The sequence below is a fragment of the Carica papaya genome, chromosome 5 (assembly GCF_054855325.1).
Source record: "Carica papaya isolate Zhongbai chromosome 5, ASM5485532v1, whole genome shotgun sequence".
In the NCBI taxonomy this organism is placed as follows: Eukaryota; Viridiplantae; Streptophyta; class Magnoliopsida; order Brassicales; family Caricaceae; genus Carica; species Carica papaya.
In genome coordinates, this window is record NC_142313.1 from 38,201,469 (window position 1) to 38,223,476 (window position 22,008).

General features: G+C 36.1%; 2 protein-coding genes and 1 long non-coding RNA gene across 11 annotated transcripts; 2 read left to right on the forward strand and 1 right to left on the reverse strand.

Moving 5' to 3' along the window:
* LOC110807980 (V-type proton ATPase catalytic subunit A) lies at positions 1 to 7,847 on the forward strand. Its single transcript, XM_022033305.2, has 20 exons — positions 1 to 271; positions 1,379 to 1,505; positions 1,634 to 1,689; positions 1,773 to 1,829; positions 2,017 to 2,128; positions 2,239 to 2,276; positions 2,395 to 2,496; positions 2,799 to 2,855; positions 3,048 to 3,119; positions 3,200 to 3,301; positions 3,396 to 3,458; positions 3,536 to 3,668; positions 3,871 to 3,977; positions 5,595 to 5,789; positions 6,234 to 6,320; positions 6,495 to 6,599; positions 6,704 to 6,801; positions 6,920 to 6,998; positions 7,206 to 7,294; positions 7,405 to 7,847. Exons 1-20 carry the CDS (start codon positions 194 to 196, stop codon positions 7,517 to 7,519), a joined length of 1,872 nt encoding a protein of 623 aa, XP_021888997.2. The 5' UTR covers positions 1 to 193; the 3' UTR covers positions 7,520 to 7,847.
* A 1,366-nt stretch (positions 7,848 to 9,213) lies between these two features.
* LOC110807994 (uncharacterized) lies at positions 9,214 to 15,543 on the reverse strand. Its single transcript, XR_015819433.1, has 2 exons — positions 15,409 to 15,543; positions 9,214 to 10,380 (listed from the first exon to the last, which is right to left on the reverse strand). It is a non-coding gene; the product is annotated as an uncharacterized LOC110807994 (long non-coding RNA).
* On the forward strand, positions 9,427 to 17,732 carry LOC110807992 (golgin family A protein). Of its 9 annotated transcripts, none has more exons than XR_015819430.1 (5): positions 9,427 to 10,188; positions 10,354 to 10,411; positions 11,486 to 11,592; positions 16,067 to 16,739; positions 17,232 to 17,732. XR_015819430.1 is itself a non-coding variant. In XM_022033319.2 (3 exons), exons 1-3 carry the CDS (start codon positions 9,427 to 9,429, stop codon positions 17,239 to 17,241), a joined length of 879 nt encoding a protein of 292 aa, XP_021889011.1. In that variant the 3' UTR covers positions 17,242 to 17,732. The 9 variants fall into 9 exon arrangements, 1 of the variants encoding a protein (XP_021889011.1); XR_015819428.1 differs by lacking the exon at positions 10,354 to 10,411 and having other exon boundaries at positions 16,067 to 16,183; positions 16,309 to 16,739; XR_015819427.1 differs by lacking the exon at positions 10,354 to 10,411 and having other exon boundaries at positions 16,067 to 16,183; positions 16,332 to 16,739.
* The last annotated feature ends 4,276 nt before the right edge of the window (positions 17,733 to 22,008 follow it).

Genomic DNA, 22,008 nt, shown 5'->3' on the forward strand with positions numbered 1-22,008 from the left:
TCTCTATCTCTGTCTCCACCCCCCCCCCCCCTCGTTCGCTTGCTCGTTCTTTCTCTGTCTCCGTCTCTCTCAATCTCGCTCTTAGTTGAAAAATCCTAATTATTCGATCGAAACCCTAGGGTTTGGATCGATTTTTATTCTATAATTTAGATCTTGAACTTCAAGCTTAATCTCGCAAAGGAAACTGAGAAAAATGCCATCAGTCTACGGAGAAAGATTGACCACATTTGAGGATTCTGAGAAGGAGAGCGAGTACGGTTATGTTCGTAAGGTACTAATTTTTTTTTCGATGCTTTGATTTTTTTGTTCCCTTTTTTCGCTCCCTTTCCTTGGTTGCATGAAGTAAGCTCAAAGGGATTTCGCTGACGTCATGGTTAGTTTTTGATGGGATTTGGTTTTGTTCTTCTTTCGTTGAATTTTGACTTCAAGGATCGGTTTCGTGCTTTTCTAGGTCGTGGATAATTTGATTGTGGATCCAATTTATCTGTTTGGGAGCTGAATTGAAATAATTGGATGTGTACTGTTGATTTCTTTTATGATCTATTTCATTTTGCGATTTTCAATCATGAATTCAATTAGTAGATAGCAGTTTTGGCTGTCAAAGTGTCGGATAAGTTGATGTATTTGTGCTACCTTCATCTATTGTTTATTATTTTTGGAATTTAGTCTACTACATTGCTTTTACTGTGCGTCGTGGCAGTTTCCCTATTATTAGACTTTCTGGAGTGAAGTTTGAAGTATTCAGGTTGATTTTTCGGCTGTATAAGTTGTATGGCATGTGAATCTCACATTAATTCTGGCAATTTCGTTCTGTGGTTTTTGTTTTGAGGTAAAACCGTTCTGTGATTTGTGATAAATGTTTGTTGAAATGTTAATTTAGAGTTAGTTTATTGATATTATATTTTATCTTCAACTGATTGGGGTGCAAATTTCGTTGAGTTTTCTCAAGACTCTAGGCTTAGGTTTTTTTTAAATTGCTTAGCTGTATAGCTGACTATGCTTTGATAAATTTGATCGCATGGGACATAATGACGTCTCTGCTTTGTGCCGCTAGATTGATTTTTTTTTTCTCTGTCTTTCTTTACCTGGTGAATAATGCTGTAAGGTGTGGAGTATTCTGTTTGTGTTCTCCAGAGGGAACTAAATTAGCTCATCTACTTTCATTAAACTGCTTGATGGACTTTCTAACACCTGAAGTATAGGAACAAATTGATTTTATGACAAATTATCTTCCAATATGTTATTTAAAAAAAATTATCTTCCAATCAGTCATGCTGTCTCTTATGTTTCCCGTGCTTTTTTTTTTCTATGATTGGCGTGATCCAAGAAGCACGAGTTTATTGCTTTTACTTTTATCTCATCAAGTGCCATTTAACAGGTGTCAGGGCCAGTCGTGGTCGCAGATGGCATGGCTGGTGCTGCAATGTATGAATTAGTCCGTGTTGGACATGATAATTTGATTGGTGAAATAATTAGGCTGGAAGGAGATTCTGCAACAATCCAAGGTTCTTTAATTCTTCTTTTACCTTGTTCTTTACTACTTTCTAGGATTAGTTCGGAGGTAAGATTGGTCTTTTTGCAGAAATAAGTAACTCTAAAAACTGACAAGAAAATTTTTGTGTTCTTGCCTCAGTTTATGAAGAAACTGCAGGTCTGATGGTTAATGATCCTGTTCTACGGACACGCAAGGTTTGTTCATCATTGCCATATCCTGATTTTTTTTGCTGATGCATTGATGACAATTAACTTATGCTCGATTGTTGATTTTATAGCCTCTATCAGTTGAGTTGGGACCGGGAATATTGGGAAACATTTTTGATGGAATTCAGGTGCAAAAAAGTTCACTTGCTGCTTAAATACAATGTATTATTAGAAATAATTTTTTTACGTGGCTTTCATTTGAATAAGTGTTAATCTTCGTGCTAAGCCTGTAAATGTTATTGCATTCTTAGTCCCCAGTATATGGTGCTAACCTCTTTGTTCTGATATATGGTTTCTTTCTTTCAATTAAAAAAGAGGCCTTTGAAAACTATTGCAAAAAGATCTGGTGATGTCTATATTCCTCGTGGTGTATCAGTACCAGCCCTTGACAAAGATACACTCTGGGAGTTTCAGCCTAAAAAAATAGGTAATCCGTGTAAATTCAATTATAGCTCCTTAGATGAAATTATGAGCAGTTGGTAATTTGCACTTTGACCTTGGACTGTCTATATGATTTAACTTAATCTACTATTGCAGGTGAGGGAGATCTTCTTACTGGAGGAGACTTGTATGCTGTAAGTTTGTGAGGCTTCAATTTAGTTTTTCAGTTGTGATAGTTTGTTGGGTAAAATATGATTGTCTTTGAAATATATCTATTTTCGCACTGTCATCGAGGAATGCTTTAAAATGCAGACTGTCTTTGAGAATAGCTTGATGGAACACCATGTTGCTCTTCCTCCTGATGCCATGGGGAAGGTTGTTTACATTGCAGAACCTGGTCAATATTCCCTTAAGGTTTGTTACTGACCTTTCTTGCGATTTCTTTTTAGGACTTGCAATTCTTTCATATTTCTAGTCAATATTTTTCTGAAAAGCTTTATGTTAGTGATTTTGTAAATGCTTTGCTTTCTGGATGATAATGTTATTCTAAATTTCTAAGACGTATCTGAAACTGCATAAATGCAAGGATGCTAAGAGGATTTTGTACCCTTTCAATACAAATGAAATAAAAAAGATGTAGCTGCAAGATGTCAAGCCTTCTTTGAACATATGTACTCGTGGTGGGATATGTGCTCTGATTTTTCCCTTATTTTCAGGATACTGTTCTGGAGCTTGAATTTCAGGGTGTGAAGAAGCAATTCACCATGCTTCAGGTTTGAACAGTTTGTTAATATGTTTTTTCCTCGTCAATCCATGTCCAGCAGTTGGAATGGCTGGTGGATTCTTAACCTGTTTAATGGCAGAACCTAATAGGACAGGAATTACATCTCAGAAGTCTTGACCAATATCTATATGTATAGAAACAGCCAGTTTTCTTATCTGTTTCATGCTTCATTCATTTCCAGACTTGGCCTGTCCGTACACCAAGGCCTGTGGCATCAAAGCTTGCTGCTGATACACCTTTACTTACTGGACAGGTAATTAATGTAAAGGCTGTACATGTTGGTTTCTTTCTTATCACTGCTGCACATTCTGACGTGGCTTTGTTTGATTTCAGCGGGTTCTTGATGCCCTTTTCCCCTCAGTTCTTGGTGGAACCTGTGCCATTCCTGGGGCATTTGGTTGTGGAAAAACTGTCATTAGTCAAGCTCTTTCTAAGGTCAGCTTGCTGCAACTCACTTGGTGCTTACTCAATGTACAGGATATTTGAATCTTGAGGTGATTCCCTGAGATTGCATCCTGCTTGTGTGCAGTACTCAAATTCGGATACTGTTGTTTATGTTGGTTGCGGTGAGCGAGGAAATGAAATGGCAGAAGTATGTATTTTCCTTAATTTAAACATTAGTTATTTTGCAGTTTTTCAAGATCTTTGTAATGCTGACCGATTATTTAGGTTCTTATGGACTTCCCACAATTGACAATGACATTACCTGATGGGCGTGAAGAATCCGTTATGAAGCGTACCACACTTGTGGCCAACACTTCTAACATGCCTGTGGCTGCTCGTGAGGCTTCAATTTATACGGGTATGCATTTTGTCTTTTTTCTAAAATAACAGTAACAGATGGTGAAAACAACTAGTACCACCGGGAAAGGTCTAGTTTTGGGGAAAACTTAAGCAAAGGTCTTCCTAGCCATTTTTTTTTGTTTCTATAACAGAATTAGTTCCACATGTTAGAAAAATCTTTGGCTTGATACTCTTGAACTTTTATCATTGTTGATCAACAGGAATTACTATAGCTGAATATTTTAGAGATATGGGCTACAATGTTAGTATGATGGCAGATTCAACCTCTCGCTGGGCAGAAGCATTGCGTGAGATCTCTGGACGTTTGGTAATGTTCTTAATGCTAGTTTATGCAGCAGACTAACATCATTTCCTTTTCATGATTTTTCTTGTTGGCAGATTCCTTTTATTGAGGATTCTTATTTCAGATTTTTCTGTAATGCTCATATTTTATATATTATATAATTTTATTGTTTGCTTTTCTTGGTTGTTCTACTTAAGAATGCTGTAAATTTCTGTTTTAACATGCGTGTAACTCCTTTCTGAAAAACAATTGTTAGAGCACAAGATCGGTTTCTTAGCAAATTGGTTTTATGTAAGTTGATAGAAGAATTAATCACTTTGGTTTTATTTACTTGGGGCATTATTGCTACGATTAGTGGGCACTCAGCATTCAACATTACAATCCTAAATTGTTTAGTCTATTAAACATGAGCTGATTGTTTCTTCACTGCTATGAGTGCTTGAGAATGTTGGTAATACTTAGGTTGCATGAAATATGCGGATCAGTAGCATAGAGTGTTTGGTTGGAATTATTTTCTTTATATCAAAACAAATGCGAAGGAGATGTTCTTTTGCAAGGTAGAGTTTGTGTGCATCTGGTACTCTTGTGGTTAAACTGGAATCTGTCAGGTTGGACTTTTTTCTATAACTGATGACACTATTTTTTCCCATCCGATGACCTATTCTAGACTAATTTAAATTCACTGGAGCTCAAGTTTCAGAAAACATCTTTTAGGACCCTACTAGTCCGTACAAACTGGTAGCTCTTCTTTATTTAATGTTTAGGTAGATATCCTTTTTGTACTTGGTTCATCTTTTTGTGAACTCTAGGCCTATAGTTTGCAGACCATCTAGGTTTGTATATCAAGGTAGTTTTATGTTGATAACATCATAATTCATGAAAGGAAAACTCCTGTAATTCAAGAGTTTCTGATTCTTCCTCCTTATTTTTAGAAGTATATTGGGCCCTATATGATATATACTATTGTTTAATTGCCTAGTGAGAATTTTATTTTAGCCTCTCTTTGACGAATTTGAAGAATAACATGGATACTGGTAGTCCTAGTCTCTCACTGCATTTTTTTTATTTATTATTCTTTGTGAATATATCCTAATAGCCAATGCCTTCAGGTCTCGTCTCTCTAACATCAAGTTAAGATTTCAAAATCTTCCACTGCATCTTTTTCTGTGTTTAGAATGTCTGGTTTATAAACTTTAGGATGGTGTTTATTCATTTTCATCTCCTTCTTGGTTCTGTATGGGTACTTCTCGAAGTATATTTTAGTGAAAGCTTCCTGGAAATTAGCATTGTGTATGAATTGCAGGCTCATGATTTAATTGACATGTTTGTAGTGTTTTGAGTGGCCAACAATCTCTTAAAAAAATGTTTGTTTGGCAGAACCGTTGTTAATGTCTTGTCTGTAAATGGTATTTGACACTGAAAAGATATGCCACATGATACATAGGCGTCTTGAAAATTTTGGTGGCATGAATGGGTTGCATAGTGCAATCTCTTTGCATAACCAGCTCTATATTTCTTGCAATTGATATTAAAGATAAGAAGCATGGGTTACTGCATTGGTTATGTTAACTTGTGTACATGTTCAGTTATTTACTCACTGATTTGTTCTCAACGTAACATCTGTTTTTGTTTCTCTTGTAGGCCGAAATGCCTGCTGATAGTGGATATCCTGCTTATCTAGCAGCACGTTTAGCTTCATTTTATGAACGCGCTGGTAAGGTAAAGTGTCTTGGTGGGCCAGAGCGTACTGGTAGTGTCACAATTGTTGGTGCTGTTTCTCCTCCTGGTGGAGATTTCTCAGATCCTGTGACATCTGCAACTCTTAGTATCGTCCAGGTAAAGACAAATTCCTATATGATTATTTTTCCTTGTAGAAAAGTAATTTTACTCTAGATACACTGTTTAAGCCTCAGCTTTGTCTTCTTTTTTTTTTTTTTGGTTCACTGAGCATGAGAGTGAGTGTGCAATTGGATGGGAACTTGAACCCCTGATGTTAAGTCCCGGAGAGGATGTGTGTCACTGAACAAAACTGGTTCAGGCAAAAATCAGCAGCTTTTTGTTTTGAGCACAACGCTAGCTTCTTCTTAGATACATGTAATAATGACTCTCGAACAAGCACCTTACATTGCATTAGTTGGATTAAAGTTGCATGCAACTGGGTTAATCCAATATCTGACTATGAATGATTAAATCCGCATTAACTATGGTTTTATGTATTATCATAGGGACAGACATTCTTGTTCCTTTTTCTCTCTTTCTATTGAGTTAAGTGTTCTGCAGGTTTTCTGGGGGCTAGACAAGAAACTTGCCCAGAGGAAGCATTTCCCTTCTGTAAACTGGCTTATTTCCTACTCAAAGTACTCATCGGTATGTAGAGAATCTGTTCCCTGCCTCTGTAAGCTCTTCTGCTTACCTTAATTCTTAGCACATGAAAAGAATTCTTGACTCAGGAAATCTCTAATGTTTGGCAGCTTTTTTTTTTTTTATTTTTACATGCTACGAATTCTAAATATTTACTGGATTCTTTCTCTCTTTTTTTAGGCATTAGAGTCTTTCTATGAGCAGTTTGATCCAGATTTCATTAACATTAGGACCAAGGCCAGGGAGGTGTTGCAGAGAGAGGATGACCTGAATGAAATTGTCCAAGTACGTTTTGCTATTTGTAATCAAAATTGATTATCATGAACTTGTCATAGAGCAAAGTGTTGCTTTAATCTCCTGTAACTAAAAAGATATGATTATTCTTGCAGCTTGTAGGAAAGGATGCTTTAGCTGAAGGAGATAAAATTACCCTTGAAACTGCCAAGCTTTTGAGGGAGGACTATCTTGCTCAGAATGCATTTACCCCGTAATTCTCCCGTTTTACTGTTAATTCTATGTAAATCTATCCTTATTGATGTTGCAAATTTTATCCATTGTCTTCCTGAAAAAGTATTTCTTCATTTTTGTTCGGATGAATATGACAGATATGACAAGTTCTGTCCTTTTTACAAGTCTGTATGGATGATGCGGAACATCATTCATTTCTATAATCTGGCTAATCAGGTAAAGTGTTTGTTCCACCTCTCCCCCAGTCGCATATTAATTGGTAATTCAAATGTTTGCATGTCCGTAGTAGGTTGGTTCTGTGAGTTAATGGACCAATGTGGTAAGGATCACGCATACATTGGACATGATTTCATGTCTAGTGTGGTTGATCTGCAACCTGTGTGTGGTTTTTAGATTCTTCATGTAGTTAAATTTAATATGCAGGCGGTGGAGAGAGCAGCTGGGATGGATGGACAGAAGATAACATACAGTCTTATTAAGCATCGATTGGGAGATCTGTTTTACCGGCTAGTGTGAGTAAAAAAAAAAAACATCTTTCAGAAACTTTGGAACTGTCAAAATAGGCATGTGAAAAGGCTTGATAATTGATTTACATGCAACATGGTTATTTGTTGGAATGCAGGTCCCAGAAATTTGAGGATCCTGTAGAAGGTGAAGAGGCTCTTGTTGCAAAGTTCAAGAAGCTGCACGAGGATCTGACTGCTGGTTTCCGTGCGCTGGAGGATGAAACTCGATGAAAGTAATCGAGGTTTTTGTTTGTAAAATCCTGGTGGCAGGTGTAATCATCTATGGGGACAGCAACGGTTGATTTGGTCTGCTTGTTTGAGTGTATGATGGAGCTGAGTTGGTAGGATATAATGGATTACTTGGTAGTGTTTGGTTGGGTTCATTTATTTTAGATGAAGAGTTGATACAAGTGGGTTTCACTTCACTGTGTAACAGTGTTAATCTTGCCGGTTACGGTTGCGTTTTTTGACAATAATAATGGGACGAAAAATTGTCAAATTATTTTTGTTGTATTTATGAAAATAAGCTATGTATTCATTATTGAATCATTTGTTGGTATTGGGTCTTGTTCTTTGAATTATTTGATTGGATCTCTCTCTCTCTCACTCTCTCTCTCTCTCTCTCTGTATGTGTAAATGTATAGCAGAATTGCATGGGAAGGTAGCTGCTCTGTCCTCCCTCGGCCATAATATTTGCTTGGCAGTTAAAAGGTACGTATTAATGGATAGGAAATTTAGTATTTATATGTTGCAAAAAATATCCAAGTCGGATAAAAATGATACTTATTTAGTGGAACAGATTACTAAGAGTTTGAATATTACGTTTAGACAGATACTGATATTTTTTGCAATCCTGATGATGCAAGCTTTACCATCTTGATTGTTTAAAATGAAAAGATATAGTTAAAAGCGTTACGTTTTCCCTAAATTTTTGTGATTTGAGGGCATTATTATTGTTGTATGTCTTTACCATTGAAAGCCTTGTGCTTTGTTTATCTTAAGTATAACCGTAGAAAGGCACTGCTGTGTGTGTATTTATATTGAACATACTGTGGTTGCTTTAAATTCCATATTCTGTCGTGGAAATTTTGTCGCGAGATGACATCGTAATGTGTACATTTATTTAAATATGATTATAAATCGTGTAGTTGCTCCAAATTTTTTCATCAAAAGACAATAAAAACAAAAAAGTTGACAAATTTTTCTTTTTTTTATTAGTCTTTTTGTTTTTCATCTGCTTCACTTTTTATTTTATATGTTTATTCTTTTCCTCTCTGTTTTTTTTTTATTTGATCTTTCTATCAAAAGTTTTAAGTGAAGAGGACCACAATTACTTTTTCTAGAAGATATGAATATTTGTATATGCTTTTGTTATCTTAATTTTTTTTTGGAAAATGAGAAATTGATCACAAAATTGGTCATGTAAGATAACGCTAATACTAATAAAAATAAATTTTATTTTCTTAAAATTCAATCAAATAAAAAAATGTCTTTACGAAATTAGTTCATAATTCTAATATAATCATTTATCATAAACTCAGAAATCATAGTTATCAATTAAATCTATATTTTGAAAATATTAACTATTAATTTTCATGGTACAATTAGGTTATATAATATTATTATTGTAGTTTTTGAATTATTTATTATATTAAAATTAAATTTTACATTTTTTCGTTATGATTTACTTCTTAAATTTATAAGATTGTTGTAAGTTAGAATATTTTTTTACCTCTGTATATTTAAAAGATACATATCGGAACTTATTTTCAAAGTCCGAGAGAGAGAGAGAGAGAGAGAATGCGTGTTTGTGCGGGAACAGGTTCCAAATTCTGTAGCAAGCAGTCGCATGTGAGAGACTGAAAGTGATTCCCTTGGTAACAGATTGCTTCCAGTACGATTATGTTATAATATGTATGTATAGGTAAACTAAATCATGTGGTTTCAATTTTTATTATATTAAAGATGGGTTCTTTTCATTATGTTAAGACAAATCTATTATCCATTTATATACACACACACACACACACACACACACTAAAAAATTGAAAGTGCGAAAACATCTTTTTCTCTCTCAACCTTATCTTTCATTTGTATCTCTTCAATTCATTACCTACCAGTTTCTTCAACCCAAACCAATGACTTACTTGCTTAGCTTCCATATTCCTCACTCGCCAGCATTCCCTAAACTCTCATCATCGTCTTCTTCTTCTTTCAAGCCAAAAAAGTTATGGTCCTCTTCACACTCCAAATCAGAAATCAACTCCAATAAATTAACACTAGCAGCAAGGGACACAATCATTGACTTTGGAATGCACAAGGGAAAATTGCTGGGCACCCTGCCCTCAACATACCTCAGATGGGTCTCCAAGAACCTCCGAGCTCAAGACTCCGAGCACTGGGCGAAGCTCGCTGACGAGGTTCTCAGGGATCCGATCTATCAGGACAGAATAGAGTGGGAGTTTGCAGAGAGAGTCTTGCATGGAAACAGTGCAGCCATTAGTATGGCTAGAAATGAAAATGCTGTTTCCATGCTGCTGGATATCAGTAACAGATTTGGTTGGGACAATGAGGATAAAGCTGGGTGGGCTGAGGTTAACTTTGAGCTTTTGGGTACAAGCAAAGGTGGGAGGATACCAAGACTTTTGGATGGTAAGACAAACAATATTGCACTAAAGGATAAACTAATGGAACAGGAGAGAGAAAAAGCTGAGAGCGTTTTATCAGAGAATAGCAAAAGGAGGAGAGAGCGGAGGCAGAGAACCAGGATAAAGAGAAAAGGAGAGTTGGAGGAGAAAATGGCAACCAGAGATGAGAGTAATAAGGATGCAAGTGACGATAACTCATTGACAATGGAGGTCGAGAATCCATTTCCTGGACGTCAAGCTCTATTGAAGAAGGTACTTGACCGAAGAAGGTTTCTGTAATTTTGCTTTTTTTTTTTTTTGGAATAAAAAGATGCTGTATCCTGCTTTGATGACACAGTTTTGCAATAATGAGAAGATGAGCCCATAGAATGATTGACAATAAAGATTAGAAACTTACCGTGTGTTACTCCATTACAGCCTCCATCAAGATCAAGAGAAAAGAATCTGCAAAAAGAAGAAAGTTACATATACAATTGTCAGTTTTCTCCAGCATCAATTAAATTTTTTATGATTCTTTGGTACTCTTAGAGTAAATTAAACAATAAGAAAGAAAGAGTTCCTCTCATTGAAAAAGACCCAGTTCAATCAACATCCCGATAAGAACCACGGGAGAGCATACTAGCAGTGCCACAGTGATAGAAGATCTACACCTTAGAGTAAATTAAACAATAAGAAAAAAGAGTTCCTCTCGTTGAAAAATATCAGTACAATCAAGATCCCAATAAGAACCACGGGAGAGCATAGTAGCAGTGCCACAAAGCTCTATATATCAAAAATCAATAATAATGCTGTACAATTGACAGTCCCAAAAATTATAGAGATGCCAACTACAATTACCTTTTGACACTGGTCAATCATGTATGTAAATTAAAATCCTGGTAAGTCTAGTGAATTCTATACAATAATGGATGCTACTTCATTTATCATATTAAATGCGATGTAAGGATAAATAAACACGTATTCATACATTAAAAAAATATCAATTATTGATAACAAAACAGACAAGGTGCTCTTTTGGCCCGAAGCCATTAACATGGCATGAATCAAACATGAAATTCTTGAGAAAAACTCATTTTGATGAAACCTGAACCCATATGACATCAGAATGACATGAATTAATCTACAGATGAGCAATGTAAGCAAATTTATCCAATTTGAATCCATTTTACCTACTGGATTTTCGGCTCATGTGGAACCTACAATTTTGATCAACTTTTTATTCTCTCATGGAGATCATGAATTTAAAAAATGTTGCCACACAACTTTTACGCTACATCACTTCAAAACTTGAAATTTAGTTTTTGCAGAGTGAGAACTAAAATTACATAAAGGGGAGCAAGCTAAAATTTAGTATTATAAATTATTGTTATGATATTTATGTAAGTTTATTAACTTTTATATGCTGTTTATATTCTATACTTAATTTAGGAATTTGTTAGCAAGAACTGTGTGTTACTTCGATTGTATTTTTTATTTTCTTTATCAAACTAGTGGTGTCTTACTAGCAATAGGATAATTTACTAAATTGTTTTTTGTTGATCTTTTCCAGTGTCAGACGTTTAGTAAGTCCAAAGGTAGTGACAACTTAGCGGCCAACTTGTCTCAGTTCTCACTGATCCAAGAATGGTGGCAACTCCTCATTGGACCAGTAAGTAGGTAAGTTTCTCTCGGTTCTTTTCATTCATATTTGCTATATAACACAGTTGATATAATAAAAAAGAAGGATAATAGTCATGTCATTTTGCAATAGACTAATAAGCATATTTCTCCTGCAGCTGTGCTTTCTACTCTATTCTCTTCTACCCTTTGTCTTCTTCGTTTCTTCCTTCTTTTTCCTCTCGACCATTCCCTTTTCCCTCATCTTAGTTTAGGCTTCCTCATCCCCTTCTATTATCCTCATGTTACTCTTGTACTTTACTCACTAGCATTGACAATAATATACTAGTTAGTAAATATGTTATGGTGAGCGGTGGTTCTATATACGAAGGCCTACCTATAGTTTCGCGATGTTCCTGCAATTAGAGATCCCTAAGAAGTATATTAATATGGTTTATAAGTCATTTCCTATTTACAAACCAACTCCAGCAGAGCTGGTTAGAACCTCATTCAGATGTTGAGATTTCAGTTGCTGCCATGAAGCAGCTTTTCATGTAACCGGAAAAAAAGTTCATCTCTTATTTGAAATTTATATCCCCAGAAACCAGATAAATATAACTTCTATTCATAGGAGAACCATAACTACAGCTCAGATAAGACAATCAAATATCAAATTTTCTTCTAACCACTTCTGTGCTGAAAAAACTGTTATTCTCAACGTCTCTGACTGACCAAGTTCACTGTGTCAGTCGGTCCATGTTCGTACAAAGGAAAAAAAGAAATCTGTCCCTCCATCTCTCATAAAAACTGAATTGACAAAGGGAAGCCAGATTGAGCATGCTACAATACGTTTGGGCAAAAGAAACTAGAAAAGTCATGCATCTCCGAACAAAATCATTTCATAGAGAAATATAAATCTTAACTGAGTCATGTAAAAGTTAGAACCCGATAAAATATGGATGGAGTGTAACAGCATGAAAACCAAGAAGCAAATGCATGACTTATCACAAACAGGACATCTTAAATTGTAAAAATTCATTGGAGCATAAGTCCAGCAGTCCCAAATACCTGAAGGCTTAATAGTCGTAATTATTTTGCTGCTTATCTTACTGATGCCCTTTGAACATACTTCTATTGAAAAATGGATTGTTGCATATTTTATTGCCTATCAGGGATCTATATATACAAGTCCCTAAAAATCATACAAGGAAATGCAACTAATTACAAAGATTATAAAGATTACGATGGACATATTATTAATATACCCTTTAACCTACTTTTACATTTCTCAACACTCTTCCCCAAACTAGTAAATAGATATTATTCATTCCCAACTTGCCAATGATAGTCTAAAATCTGGGATTACTGAATTCCTTGATTAATGCATCATCAAGTTGCAAAGTAGTAGTCATTTATGGTGCATATCAATCCACTATACAACTTCTCCTTGATAAAGTATCGATCAATTTCAATATATTTCGTCCTGTCATTTTGTATAGGGTTGTGAACAATATTTATTGCTAACTTAATATCATAATAAAATCTCATAGATCTATCCCACATAACCTTTAAATCTTCCAAAACCATCTTCAACAAGAGGAGCTCAGACACCTCTTGGGTCATAACCCTAAACTTTGACTCGGCACTGAATCCGGATACTATATTCTACTTCTTACTTCTCCAATTCACTAGGTTTCCTCCAAGAAAGGTGTAGTATCCAGATGTAGATCTTCTATTGACTAATGAACCTACATAGTTAGCATCCATATATATTTCAATGAGCAGTCTATTATTTCTCTTGAACATAATTCCTTTTCTTGGAGTACCTTTCAAGTAATGGAGTATCTTATAGGCAGTTTGCAAATGCACTTCTTCGCGCTTATGCATAAACTGACTCATTATATTCGCTATATAAGTAATATATGAATTTGTATGTGACAAGTATATTAACTTTTCCACTAACTTTGATAAATTTCCTTCTCCATCTTGGGGTCTTCCTTCGCCAATTCCAATTTGTGATTATATTGGTATTAACAGGTTTACATGTCAGTTTGTTAGTCTTCTTTAAGAGATCTAAAATATATTTTTGTTGAGATATAAATGTTTTAGATCTAGAGTAGATCACCTTGATCTTGAGGAAGTATTTAATCTTTCTAACTCTTTAATATCAAATTCCTTAGTTAGGCACTGGATGAGGATCTTCTTCTCATCTTCATCATTTCCTGTAACAATTATATCATCTACATACACCAGGACGGCTGTGATTCCTCCTGCCTCCGAATGCTTGACTAATAGGGTATGGTCTCCCAGACTTTGTTTGTAGCTCATGGATAGCATTATTCTATCAAATCTCCAAAATCATGTTTGAGGAAACTCTTTAACTTCATACAGCGCCTTTTGAATTTGCATACTTTATCCTTCTTTTCTCCTTTGGTAAACCCGGGGGAATTTCCATATAAATTTTCTCTTCCAATTTCTCATGTAAAAAGACATTTTGTACATCAAATTCTTACAACTGCCAATTAAAATTAGCACTTAGGGATTGTAAACACGTACTATATTTGTCTTTAGAACAGGTGCAAATGACTGTTGATAATCAATTTCGTATATCTAATTATATTCTTTAGCTATTAGTCTTGTCTTGTATCTCCTAATAGTTCCATCAAGCTTATATTTGATAATGATTACCCATATGAAATCTGCAAGTCCTTTATGGTAGATCCACCACCTCGTAAGTCTGGTTTTTCTCAAATGTTTGTATTTCAATATTCATAGTATCTTTTCATTTCTCATTGGTCAAAATCTCAGATAAATTTTTTGAAATGTATACTGTGTTCAGTCTCATAAGAAATTTTTGTGAGCTAGGAACTAGTTTTCAAATGATACAAAATTGAAATTTGAATAGAGTGGATACTTGGTGTATTTTCTAGTTCATTTTCTAAGAGCAATTGGTAAATTGGTATTAGAGAGACAATGATTCTCAAAGTTTAACTCATTTCTAGCATTTGTCTCAAAATCTTGAATCTGTTTTTGAACAAAATTGGAGTTTTTCCTTCTTGAACTCACCTAGATAAAACATGGGTCCTATATAATTATGGCCCCAAATTGAGTTTTAATCACGTTATGAAACTAAGAAATAACACAACTAAGTTCCATTTTAGATTTCAGTAGAAAAAACTAGCCAAGTAACTTGAATACAACCATAAATAGAGAAACAAACCACCATGTCCTGATATGTTAGAAATATTAAAGGAATCCTAGACATCACTATAAATCAATTGAAAGGGAAAATCACTTCTTTTATTACTAGGAGCAAAAGTTACAAATCAGTGTTTTACTAGTTCACATATATTGCTATGTAAATTTTCATTATTGCAATTAGAAAATAAAAAGGAAAACATGACCGTAAGGTGGAGAGATAAGGATGTTATAATCTCTACTGGTACAATCATAGTTTGTCTAATATGGTGGCAGAGAGAACAGTGCTGGGTACATCAATTGTATCTAGGAAGTATAACCTTCTTAGCATGTTCAATCATCCTACTCGAATTCTAATCTTCAAGAAAATGAGAAAAGATCATTTTGCAATTAAGGTCATGAGATAATTTGGTTGCTGATATAAAATTTGTATGCAATTTGGGGACATGAAAAACATCCAAAAGAGTGAGGTGGAGATTAAGTTTTATGGTGTTAATTTCTGCTACTAGGATTAGTGAACCATCAGCAGTAACAATCTCTCTATTGTTGGGACATGGAGCAAAGTGCCAAACAATTTAAGGGAATTTATTATATGATCAGTAGCTCATGAATCCACAATCCATGATAATATAAGAAATTTATTTGAGACATTTCAGCCATGGGAAATAAGAAATATACCAGAGTGTGCTATGAACCCTGTAACTTTAGGTTTTTTAGGTTACTCAAGCCGGGTTCGCGGTTGCTTAATTTCTGCCTTGAAATCATAGGTCTAACTGCTCTTTCCCCCTAAGCTAAATGTTTGCGTCCCTGGTTTTCCTCGTATCTTCAATCCTTACTTGAGATGGTCGGCTTCCCATGAAGCTTAAAACATTTTTCCTTGGTGTGCCTTGGTTTCATGTAGAATGTACACCAACAGCAGAAGTCTCAGTGTAATTTGGTTCCTTCCCTAATTTTCAAAGTTAGGAACTTTTACTTACTATGGAGGAGTCTTTCAGTTCTACAAGTATCAAACATAATTCTCCTTCTACTTTCCTCTCTATTGATTAAGGATACTACTTTATTGAGAGGCAACATATCTTCTTTTTCTAGAATTTGGACTCTTACCTTATCATATTCCTCATTGAGTCCTGCCATAAATTATTAAGCTCTTTCTTTTTCAACAAATTTCTTCAGAGCGGCTACATTTTTGCTGCTTTTTATGGTGATACTATGTTAACGGCGAGCTCCTGCCATATGTTTTTCAAAAGTTTGAGTACTCTATAACTGTCTTGTTTACCTTATTTAGTTGTCCAGACTTTGACATTCAAATTTTATAACATCTTTCTCCTTGAAATAGGTCTCCTGGATTGAATCCCAAACATCAAAAGTGGGATCTCCTACCTCTGGTCTAGTGCCTAGGAGATGGTTTAGCTTTCCTCGATCCTTGAGAGTGGTTGAAATCAATTATAATCAGGTAAATCTTGCCATTGAAGCAATAGCCAACTTGAATTGGTTGAAATTTGCCATTGTTTTGTGCTGATATTCCCATTTGGAAGTTTGTACTGGTATACTGAGATGTAACCTCCGACATTATTCAAGAACTTTTAAGGTTTCCTGAACAGAGCGGTAACAACTAGTGGCTGCCTGAAGAGGTGCAGGTATGGCTAGAGTGCAGCAACTTTCACAGTAGAGGGGCAGAATCACAGCTGGAGCTGCTGGGGCAGAGTGTGGCTGGAGCTGCAGAGGTCCTGGCCACTGTATGTAGTTGAGCAGAAGGTGGCGTACGGACGGAGAGAGATGTCGTGCAGGTTCTGGATAGAGCAAGGGAGTGATGGCCATGCTGTGTGGATAGAACATGGACATGTGGCTGGTGGAAACTGGACGCGTGGCTGAGGCGCGACTGAGTTTCTGGAACCGGCAATGAAGGTCAATTTTCATGGCTGATTGCAAATTTGTGGTGGCTGGCTTTTTTGGTGATGGAGGGAAGTGGCGATGAAGGCTGCTCTCTAAAGGTTTTCTTATCTCGTAAGGTTTGTAAAAAAGTATTGAGTTTTTTTAACCTACAGATCTGATACAACGTGGAAGAATGAATTGTTATATATTTTGTTGAATATTACAGACTTATATATACAAATCTTTAGCAATCATACAAGGAAACCAATTAATTACAAAGATTACAAAGGATACATTATTAATATACATTTTACCCTATTTTCCATACAAATACACTTCCCAAAAACTTCAAAGACACGAGCCTATTTCTCTTTTGACAACTTCAGAAAAATGCTTTAGCTTCATATCAAGGCCTCCGGAGAACCCAGATCTGCAAACTGGAAACGAGGTTTACCATTACTAGATATAGTTCTTTCCTTTTTCATTTCTTTGCTTTTCCATAAGTTTTTTTCCATTATTAGCAAGCATTGATAACGCAGTAATTATTTGAGTCATTGGCTGCCAGCTCAAAACATCATTTAGAGTTTCATATTTGTTTAAAAGGCTGAACAGCAAATCATATCTTGCAGATCTTCGTAGCTGTATGCTTTCAGATGACGTGACGAAAACAAGTATAAGCACACAGTGTGAAAGAAAGAGACTCAATAAAATGCCTGATATCCAAGACTCCTGTCATGCTGCGACTGATCAATAAAAAATTACTTGAACAAAACATGTCAATGATGGCGTTTCCTTATTGGCAGGGGAGGAGCTTTGTAAAAGATTGAAAAGTTTTCTGCTAGGGTTTTGAAGCAAATGAACGGTAAAGATTGAAAGCAGAAAATGAAGGACTAGATGAAGAGCACGATGGGACGCAAGACAAGTAGACGGTGGAAATTAAAAGATGCCATCTGTTGAGGACAGCTGTAAAAAGTAGTTTATGGAATTTTTTGTTTTTGGGTTGTTGAGTATTTGTTAGGGTTTGTTTCTCTTTCCTCAATCAGAGTATTCCTCTTTCTCTGTATGTATATATATGCACATCTGTACATAATAAAGACTATAGAAGAAAATATTATAAAACCCTTTTTTCACTGTAATTTCTACATGGTATTAGAGTAGTGCCTGTATTAAGCACTGTTCCACTAAATTTTTACTACTAACCTACCTTTACAATGGCCAACCCAAATACTGCCAATAATATACTGACCCTCCAAAGCTCAGATCAGCCTGGAATGCAGCTGGTCTCTGCACCTCTTGATGGCTCCAATTATTTCTCTTGGAGCCGAGCCATGATGATTGCTCTAAGAGCTAAAGATAAGTTAGCTCTCGTTGACGGCAGATTCGAAAAACCAGTCCCCAACACAGCAGAATATGAATGGTGGCAAAAGGCCGATAGCATGATGGTGTCCTGTATCCTCAATTCAATGACCAAAGAGCTGGCCAGCGCCTTCCTGTATACCACATCTGCAAAAAATTTGTAGGATGAAATCAAGAAAAGGTATGGAGAAAGTAATGGTCTTCTGTTCTATCAATTGAAACGAGAAATTAGTTTAATTACTCAATCAAGTCTCTCAGTTGTTGCTTATTTTACAAAATTAAAGAAACTTTGAGATGAACTAAGTTACTTAAGACCATTACCTGCATGTACCTACAATGCTACTAACCTGCATAGTGAAATTGATAGCATAGACAACTTAATCCAATTTCTGATGGGTCTTCGTGATACTTATGATCATATGAGGAATTAAATCTTACTTATGGAACCATTGCCCACTATTAACAAAGTCTACTCAATGGTGCTCAGTGTTGAGAGGAAAGGAGAAGTGCAAATCAGCAATGCATTCGAGGGGATGCTAGCCGTTTTTTATGCCAACCAGAAGGAAACTCTGAGGCCACAGAACCAAAGAAGGGATAAAAACAACAGAATATGCACTTATTGTAGGAATACAGGACACACTAGGGACACATGCTTTAAACTCCACGGCTATCTCGAATGGTTGATAGAACTCAAAGGGAAAAAAGAAAAAGAAAAAGCAAATGCTGTTTCAAATGGAAATCCCACTGACATTAAAGGGGAAACGACGATTACAAGAAGTTGGCATGTAGAAATGACTAACATTATACAGTAGGGAATAAGCAAATACATGAAAAGTTATGGAGCAAGCACAATGGAATTGGCAGGATACGTGGGCTACTCCGACCCTGTAGGTAAACAGTCTAACTGCTACTTTTTACACATCTCGGATGATATAAGTACATGGATAATCGATACAAGTGCAACATCACACATATGTCATGATTTTAGCTTGCTCACTAAAACCACTAAAATAGAACCCACAGTACTTGTCTCTTTACCCGATAAAACCCTGAGGTACTCAACACATAAAGGTACCATAAAACTATGCAATGACCTGACCCTACACGATGTTCTTTACATACCAGAATTTGCATGTAACTTGATCTCAGTTAGAAAATTGATTCAAGCCTCAAATACGTACGTTTCTTTCTATCCAAACCGTTGTTTTGTGCAGGATTTGATGACCAACAGAAAATTAAAGAAGGATAGAATAAAGGGAGGCTTGTATACCCTGAGCAAAGACATAGAACCAGAAAAGGCATGCACCAGCCACACTCTACAATTTTGGCACAAAAAATGTAACGATTCCGGAAATATTCAAAGGAAATAAATGACAATTAAAGTATGGAAGCGAAATAAATATTCAAAATTTACATTCCTTACACAATAACTTAGAGTACCAATTAGTGTTCCGCAATTCACCATTTTAAAAGAAATACAAAGAAATAAGGAAATAAACGGAAAATAAAGAAAACTAACATTCTATTTGCAACCCTCTTGCGGATCCGGTTTTGGATCCTGTTCCTCTTGATCTGAAATGTTTAAATAAGGGATGAATTACACTAGACCAGTAAGAATCACACTATATCACTAATATAGAAATGAAAGTTGGTAAATAAAAAAACAACTAATGGAGCACTAAATTAACTAAATTCATTTATCAATAATAAAACCATTTACCGTCCACTTACCGTAGTGAGATTTATAGAAAATAACCTATAAAAAATAATAACATTATATGTATCATGATTCCATATATAATTGGCAACATAACACATATTATACTTTCATATTCAAATCATCAAACAATAATTATCTCTTTTTCCACCAGCCTGATGGTATCTATGAGCGTTCATAGGGATATCCCCGCTACGCGTGAACTATTTCCTTTAATATTCTCAATTACGGGCTGTCTCTATATCTCGTTCGGTATGAACGCCAAATTACCAAATCTCAATACCCTGTCCAGTATGAGGGTGAAGCGGGCCGTCCCCATACCCTGTCCGGTATGAGCGCCAAGGTACCAAGTCTTCATACCCCGTCTGGTACGAGACGTTCACGGTAAGGTTCATGTGTACCCGGTCCGTCCACCATCTCCTAGGATGTCCAGTAAGGCTGCCGTTTCATCCAGTCACTTAATCACACAAGTTTTCCATTTACCTTTAACTTCCATTTTTCTAATTCAATCGTAAACATGTAAAACAACAATACATGCATTCAAAACTATAAAATAAATCAATGAGGTACTATCATGCATTTAAACTGTAAAAACAATCAACAGAGAATAGTTTCTGGTTGTGGCTCCATTGGCAATCTGTAATTAATCATGAACATTTTCTAAATTATACAAAATATCGGATTTATTGTTAATTAGTCTTAATTCTAAAACAGAAAATAGAGTGAGAGATTCTTACTCAATTTAATACCCGAAAGGCTAAACTGTTGACTGCGCCCACTGGCGGTCCTCGGATTTCTTGAATTTTTCTTCGGGAATCAAAACGTGCTATAAGTACCAGCAGCAGGACTCTCCGGTGCGGCGGCTCCTCTGGCTCACGTTGCGGTTGGGTGTTTTACTCTGGTGCGGTAGCGGGTGGCGGCGGTCTCCTTCCCGGCAGTTGGGTCTTCTTCTCTAGTGAGGGGATTTGGCGGTTAGGGTTAGGGTTTGGTGTGGATGAGGGTTATTTATATCTGTCCGCTTTTGATTTGAGCCGTCTGATCGCGATTAAATAGAGAGTGAATCTAGGTCGTTCATCGTGATCCAATCTAGGCCGTTCATCGCGATCTAATCTGTACTGTCCGATCGTGTTCAAATCTAACCATCTGATCGCGTTTGGAGAGGGAACAGATCTGGGCCGTTCGTGCGCGCAGGAACAGATCTGAGTCGTTTGATCGCGGGCATGCGACTCGTCTGCGTGGCACCGTGTCCTGATTCGTCGGGGCTGCTGACTAGGCATCCTACGTGGCGAAACTTCTCAAAATTATATTTTGACCCTCAGTTTTTGATTTTTCTTTCAAAAATACTCCTAGAATCCAAATTTTCATCCATTTCCCCCAAAATTATTTTTAATTTAATCCTCTATCAATTTTACTTCATTTTTACTCTAAATTAAAATTAAAAAATTTAAAAATTAAGAAATTGTATTTATAATTAAATCCTAAATTATATTAAAAATTAATTTAGAGTATTACAACTCTCTCTCCTTAAAAGAAATTTGGTCTCTCAAATTTGTCTCTCTCACTCTCAATCAAATAACTAGGGATATTTGGCTCTGAAGTCTGATTCTAACTCGCATGTGGTCTCTCTCGATGTGTAATTCTGTCATAAGACCTTAACAAAGGAAATTTCCTGGTTGTGAAGTAATCTGCTCTTTCGGTTCACAATGCTGACCGGTACTTCTTCGTAGGACAAATCCATCCTCCTCAAGTAAAAGAGACTCGTGAGCCAAGACGTGAGAGGGGTATGGGTTGTACTTGCGTAGTATGGACACATGAAACACATTATGGACCCTGTAAAATTCTAGAGATAGTGCCAGTCTGTAGGCGACAGTACCAATTCTGTCTAAGATTTCAAATGGTCCGATAAATCGGGAATTCAGTTTCTCCCTCTTGTCGAACCTGCTAATTCTCTTAAAAGGAATGACTTTAAAGAACGCCCGATCGCCTTTCTCAAATTCTAAGTCCCTCCTCCGGGTGTCTGCATAACTGTTCTACCTGCTTTGAGCCGTCTGAATGTTCTTCCTGATCTTAACTATTTTGGTTGTAGTCTCCTCTACGAGATCTGGGCCGAATAGTTTTCTATCACCCACTTCTTTTTAACATATCGGCAATCTGCATGGGGGACCATACAACGCCTCATACGGAGCCATGCCAATACTTGCCTGGTAGCTGTTGTTGTAGGCGAGTTTTATCAGGGGTAGATGGTCATTCCAATGGCATATGAAGTCAAGAACACAAATTCGGAGCATATCCTCAGTATGCGGATTGTCTTTTTTGACTACCCATCGGTCTGA

What these genes read in the sequence shown, in the direction of transcription:
- LOC110807980 (XM_022033305.2), top strand. Translation starts at nt 194, where the DNA reads ATGCCATCAGTCTACGGAGAAAGATTGACCACATTTGAGGATTCTGAG. An exon ending in ACATTTTTGATGGAATTCAG is followed by an intron (nt 1,830 to 2,016) that starts GTGCAAAAAAGT and finishes CAATTAAAAAAG; the next exon opens with AGGCCTTTGAAAACTATTGC. An exon ending in CACCTTTACTTACTGGACAG is followed by an intron (nt 3,120 to 3,199) that starts GTAATTAATGTA and finishes GTTTGATTTCAG; the next exon opens with CGGGTTCTTGATGCCCTTTT.
- LOC110807992 (XM_022033319.2), top strand. Translation starts at nt 9,427, where the DNA reads ATGACTTACTTGCTTAGCTTCCATATTCCTCACTCGCCAGCATTCCCT. An exon ending in GTCAAGCTCTATTGAAGAAG is followed by an intron (nt 10,189 to 11,485) that starts GTACTTGACCGA and finishes GATCTTTTCCAG; the next exon opens with TGTCAGACGTTTAGTAAGTC.